The sequence below is a fragment of the Seriola dumerili genome, unplaced genomic scaffold (genome assembly GCF_002260705.1).
Source record: "Seriola dumerili isolate Sdu_G_001 unplaced genomic scaffold, Sdu_1.0 BDQW01000127.1, whole genome shotgun sequence".
NCBI lineage: Eukaryota > Metazoa > Chordata > Actinopteri > Carangiformes > Carangidae > Seriola > Seriola dumerili.
The window spans coordinates 1,110,968-1,117,201 of NW_019174382.1; the positions used below are offsets into that span (position 1 = coordinate 1,110,968).

At 39.4% G+C, this 6,234-nt stretch overlaps 1 protein-coding gene across 1 annotated transcript in view; it reads left to right on the plus strand.

Moving 5' to 3' along the window:
• The first annotated feature begins 1,245 nt into the window (after nucleotides 1–1,245).
• LOC111224224 (high-affinity choline transporter 1-like) overlaps nucleotides 1,246–6,234 on the plus strand; it is a 6,212-nt gene continuing 1,223 nt past the window's right edge. Inside the window, exons 1-5 of the mRNA XM_022748646.1 lie at nucleotides 1,246–1,429; nucleotides 1,632–1,748; nucleotides 2,756–2,911; nucleotides 3,396–3,544; nucleotides 5,910–6,053. Coding sequence (XP_022604367.1) covers nucleotides 1,246–1,429; nucleotides 1,632–1,748; nucleotides 2,756–2,911; nucleotides 3,396–3,544; nucleotides 5,910–6,053 — 750 coding nt within the window. The remainder of the gene's footprint in view (nucleotides 1,430–1,631; nucleotides 1,749–2,755; nucleotides 2,912–3,395; nucleotides 3,545–5,909; nucleotides 6,054–6,234) is intronic.

Here is a 6,234-nt window from a genome sequence, read left to right on the forward strand (position 1 = left end):
CAGTCTCAGCAGATCTCAGGTGTTCAGGAAGCTTTTTCCACAGGTGAGGAGCAGAGAAACTAAAAGCTGCTTCACCTTGCTTGGTTCTGATTCTGGGAACACAGAGTAAACCTGTCCCAGGTGAACATGAGGGTTTTACTGTGTTTTGGATACTCCCATATGCAAATGTACACATATTAATATCATGGCTTCCTCAAAAACAGAACAAATTGTGCTGTTTCATAAAGTGTCTACCTTAACACAGAGACTTACAGAATTTGAACATGATGGGAGTACCCTCCACCTTTTCCATTGACTGCAATACAAATTCAGAAGCTGAATTCCAGAGAAAAGCAGAAAAAACGACCCATTTTTTGTAACTTGCTCCTGTTTCCACATTTTTGGTTCTAGAAACACCAAAGCCACATTATCTGTGCACAAAGATCTGGTGACACTCATGGTTCGCTTATGGTTCTGATAGGCATTACCGTTCTTTTCAAAAATATCAGTTGTTTAAGAGGCTTGCAAAGCGAAAATCTCACTCAGCTGTGTCAGCTCTGTGTCTTCCAGCTAGACACAGGTGTTCAAAACAGCTCGTTAAGAGACTCTTTGATCCCTGTGATGTTTACAAACCACAACCACAGCACACCACACACACACACACACAGAACACAAACATATGTATGTTGACAGCAAAACACAAACACCATCTCCACGATTTTGATTAACCTTCAAAATAAAAGCCTTAATATGGTAAGAGATAATTATTGGCTTTAAAAAAAAACCTTATATGCAATTTATACAGCAAAACCTAGAAGCACAGACACTTTCAAAATAACAGTCTCTTATTATTATTGTTTTTGCTTGATATGTGGCTTATGAGTTCTTTATTAGGAAAATTGAAAAAAGCTAAATTGCTGTGGATAGAGCGAGGCTAGCTTTTTCTACCTGTTTCAAGCCTTTGTGCTAAGCTAAGCTAACCTGCTGCTGGTTGGATTCCTATATTCAATGGACTGATATCTGAGTGCTATCATCTTTCTTATGTAGCACTCAGCCAAAAAGAATAACAGCACATTTCTCAAAAGTATTTAAATGAAATAATTGGGGTTGACTCCAAATTTGAGGAGATTTTTCTTAAGAAAAGCAGCATTTGTTAATTCCACATTTCGACTGCTACTGTTGTGACTTGGAGGAAAGTTAAACCTCAGTTTCTGTGTTAGTCCATTATCTTACAGTATATATTTGTTCCCAGTCCTCAACTACAGCATGGCTGTCAACATCCTGGGAGTGGCAGTGATGATGGTTTTCTACCTGCTGGTTCTCGGGGTCGGGATCTGGGCGTCTGTCAAGTCCAAAAGGGAGGAGAGCAAAAGTGCAGCTAACAAGATGGACATGGCCCTGCTGGGAAACCGAAGCATAAACAAGGTGGTGGGGGCCTTCACAATGACAGGTGATGTATTATTGTTGTGGAGGCTGTTGCTGCACTCTTTGAATTTAGGGAACAGGAAATACAGGTGACACTAAAGCTGAAGAATGTCAACAGACCAAAACCTGCAAACTGTGCTGACGACCGTTTTCAATAGAAAACTAAACTGTACCTGCTCCTCCTGTGAACTCATGGCTCTGTTTCTATGTGCTTGTTCGTCCCGTAGCCACGTGGGTTGGAGGATGTTTTATCATGGGATTGAGTGAGATGACTTACACCCCCTCCATGGGACTAACGTCAGCCATAATCATGTTAACAGCTTTCTCTTTTTGTTTTATTTTAGGTAAGTATTGATGATTTATAATAAAATTCAAAACACATTAGCGTTAGCTCGCTGTGTAACAATGTCAAAATAACAAATAACCAAGTTCAGAGGGATATTAAAGCTCCTCCAGTGTAAAGGTCTGTGTCCATGTGTAGTGTGATTATAGATCAGCTCTAGCTTCTATATTAATACTGTGAAAGTATCAAAGCCTCAGTCCACAGAGAAATGCACACAGCCTGTATTCAGAAACTGAGCCTTAAAACCAGCCGTCAGGACTTCTGGAACTTTGTGATGTCACAACAAAGCAGTCACCAAGCCCCGCCCACCTGGACCCACCATCCAAACCTTGCAGGATTTGGTTTCTCTGAGTGTTTTTACCTGAAATCTGCTATATTTTTATTGGATCACTCAGAAAACAGTCAGCCAATCAGAAGAGAGGCTCAGAGCCTCCTCTCTTCTGATTGGCTCACCGACCTGTTGTTACTAGAGCTCCAGAGAGAAGCCTGAGAGAGGAGATGTGAAACTACACTGAGATGGGTTTTGGTTCTTAAAACCACAAATATATCTACTTATGGATATCAAAACTATAATATAGGACCTTTAAAGGAGATTTATTTCAACAGGAATTGCACACAGAACAGATTGCAGTTGGAATAAAGTCAATTATCACTGGTTGTATTATGGTTTTTAAACCATTTTGAGTTTTTTGCATTTATTAAAACTTTCCCAGGAGCTAGAAAAGCACTTAAGAAACACCAGTGTGTAATTAGGACAGGTAGTCAAGACATTTAGTAATGCATCCGCTGGCTGTTACATCACGCATAGCTTCCCTTGATGGTTGATGACGACTCATAATAAAACATGATGAGATGTTGGTATCACATACAGATTGCATGTCAGTAGCAGGTAAACACGGGGTCTTTCTTATTTATGTTAATTATTGAAATGATGACCCTTTACTGTTTTCTCTTGAACATGTGTCTGCATCCTGCCAACAGCATAACAATCTGTCTTTTATTTTGAAGGTGGCCTTGTGTTCGCCAAACCCATGAGAGACAACAAGTATGTCACCATGTTGGACCCTTTCAATGTCAAGTATGGGAAAGCAGTGATGGCCCTTCAGTCACTGTGTGCACTGCTGATTGATTTTTTGTGGTTGTCGGGATTACTGATTGGTTTAGGTACAGTATGTTTGCACTTTACCCATGTCTAGCCTCTGGTTTCTATTGTATTCTACCTCTTCAATAATGAGCATTTTACTAGTTTGAATAAAAAAAAAAAACATGTAAACACTGTCACATTATGGGGATTCATTTTGGGACTAAACCATCAAATTTTTAGGGGAAATCTTTGCTTTTTGGTAAAGGTTTGAATGAGAGCAGCTGAAGGTTTTTGGGAGCGTTGGTATTAAGTATGTAGTGCTTAGTCAGGAATTTAATGTAAGGGGGCGTCGTGTGGCGTAGTGGTTGAGTTCCGCATCGGACGGCCTTTGCTGCATGTCATTCCCCCTCTCTCTGCCTCCCCAATTCCTGTCTCTCTCTACTGCACTATCAAATAAAGGCATAAAAAGCCCAAAAAAATATACTTTAAAAAAAAAAAGGAATTTAATGTAAGTCAATAAAATGATGTAACAAACAATAAAATCGTCTCCTGTGTTGGTAACAGGTGGCACCACAAGTGTGATTTTGGATTTGTCCTACACTGTCAGCATCTGGATCTCTGTCATCGTCATCATTGTCTACACACTGCTGGGCGGACTCTACTCTGTGGCCTACACTGACATCATACAGCTCGTCTTAATATTCATCACCCTGGTGAGTTCAGTAATTATTTTAATTAATTTCAGTAATGATATAGTTTCATATCTGTAGTTTTAAGACAGGAAGAAGCTTTTGATTTATCAGTTTCAAAGTGTTGAGTATTGATTCCCTTCAAATGAAATATTCTCTTTGGGACAATCTCTGTTCAATAACAATAACACAGTGATCACTGGAAAAGAAAACTAGCTGTTATTCAATTCAAGCACAGAAGTCATGTCATTTATAAATGGTATTACCTAGTATTTTTCTGAAAAAAATCTGTGGCACTCGTCCTCACGGCCACATATTTCAGTCTTCACACATCACAGCCTCCTCCATAGTAGAAACATTTGTGCTGTTTTGTAGAAAGTGTCTACCTTAGCACAGAGACTTACAGAATTTGACCATAAGCCTCAAAGTGATGGGAGTACCCTCCACCTCCCCCATTGACTTCAATAGAAATTCAGGAGCTGATTTCCAGAGAAAAGCAGAAGTGACCCTTTTTTGTCTGTTCACAAGACTTATAGCTATTGATGTCTTAAATGAAAGTTTTTACTGTTTAGGATGAAGTTCATCTTTTTGTTACTAGTAGAAATGATTACTTCTTCACATTTTAAGGCATTTTATCCCTTCTTCCACCTTTGACAGTAAATAATTTGGTTTCCAACTGTTTCAACAACATGTTTGCAGTTCTCAGCTTTTGCAGCGAATGGATCATTTTTCAACCATTTCAGGACATTCAAACTCCAGCTTACAAGTTTTGCTTTTAATCTTCAGCCATTGCATCAGCTACTTCAGCATTGCTTTAGCAGTTGCTTCAGCTTCTTCAGCATTGCTTCGGCAATATCATTCATCTCTCAGCATTCACACGCATTTTCAGCAGGAGATGCATTTTCTAGTTTATCTTATTCATCTTCCGTATCCAAATTTCGGCCAGTAAGTAGTCCCCCAGCTTTGAGAAAATCCAAACAATATATATATATCAGTGCGCGCGGCTCAATCAGGAATGGTAGTAATCATGACGAAGTGAATGGCAATAAAAAGTGAAAGAATTCCCATAGAGAATGAATGGGGAGACGTCTTCAAAACAACCAATCCCAGCCCTCTTTCGAACTCTACTGTTGCATCAAACTTCTACATAGAAAAATGCTTGAAATGTTAAATGGGTCACAGTGCTATAATGGGTGTGTATTGCACGGAATGTTCAGAGCTAGAGTGGATGACATCATCGCTAGAGTGGGAGAAGCTCTAGAACTCCTCTAAAAAAATTCTGTTGAACTCGTCCTCACGGCCACATATTTCAGTCTTCACACATCGTGGCTTCCTCGGTAGTAGACAAATTCGTGCTGTTCCTTAGAAAGTGTCTACCTTAGCACAGAGACTTGTATTGTAAGGTCTTGACCTTAACTGGCTCATGGTTCTCATAGGAGTTACCGTTCTTTTCAAAAATACCAGTTGTTTGAGAGGCTCGCCAAGACAAAATCTCACTCAGCTGTGTCAGCTCCGTGTCTTCCAGCTAGACACAGGTGTTCAAAACAGCTCATTAAGAGACTCTTTGACCTCTGTGATGTTTACACACATAGCCCCACACACACACACACACACACACACACACACACACACACACACACACACACACACTTACACACACACATGCACACACATACATTGAAAAATGCACAAACACCATCACCACCATATAGACACACAACAATACACACACGCATATTGACAGACACACACAAACACCATCTTCACAATTTTGATTACCCTTCAAAATAAAAGTCTCTTAGAAGCTTTTGTCTACATGGGGATATAGTGGTATAGCTTTATTACAGATGAACTTCTTTAAGGGCATGTACATGTGTGTATACATGTCTTTCTGTGGTTGTGGGGACAAATTTGTGTTTGAAACCATCAGTGTGAGGTTATTTTGGCCAGTCGTGACAGCTTCAAAAGGCTTTTTGAGGGACACCTGCAGTGACTGAGGTCAGTGTCAGGATTACACTCTCTACAATATGAATGAAACTGAAAGTAACATCCTTTGTACATTTTGGAACGTGAGGAGTGAAGTACAAGCACCTAGCAGTAGGAACATTCAAAAGTTCAACCAGGAATTTTCTAGTTATTATTATTATTGTCATAAACAAACAAACATACAATTGAAAAAAATCAATTATAGGCCTGTTGTACTGAATTGCATTGGATTGAAACAGATGTAACTAATAAAGTGATATTAACTTTATGTTTGTATCTGTAAGAGGTGTGGGTTTCCCATGGTTAAGTTTTCATGGCCTTGGCTTATTTTGTAGTTCAAGTAATTTATACTAAATACGTCTTCTCACTTCAGTGGCTGCCATGTTTTTCCTTGTCTTTGCAGTGGACCTGTGTCCCCTTTGTCTTCATGAACCCCTCCTCCCTGGACATCACCCAGACGGCCCTGAACTACACCTTTCAGGCTCCATGGATCAATAAACTGGAGAGCAAGTTTGCCTGGACGAACATCGATGGTTTCTTATATCTGGTAAAATCAAGAAGATTAACGAGCTAATCTTGTTAAAGTCATTATAGTCGATTTAATAGAGTAAGAAAACAACACTGCTGTTTGAATTTTGAACCTGAATTCAACATGTTATTACAGTTTGAATATTCTTTTTCTCCCCACGTTTGTACGAATGTTCAGATGTCGATTATAAAGTGTCAAA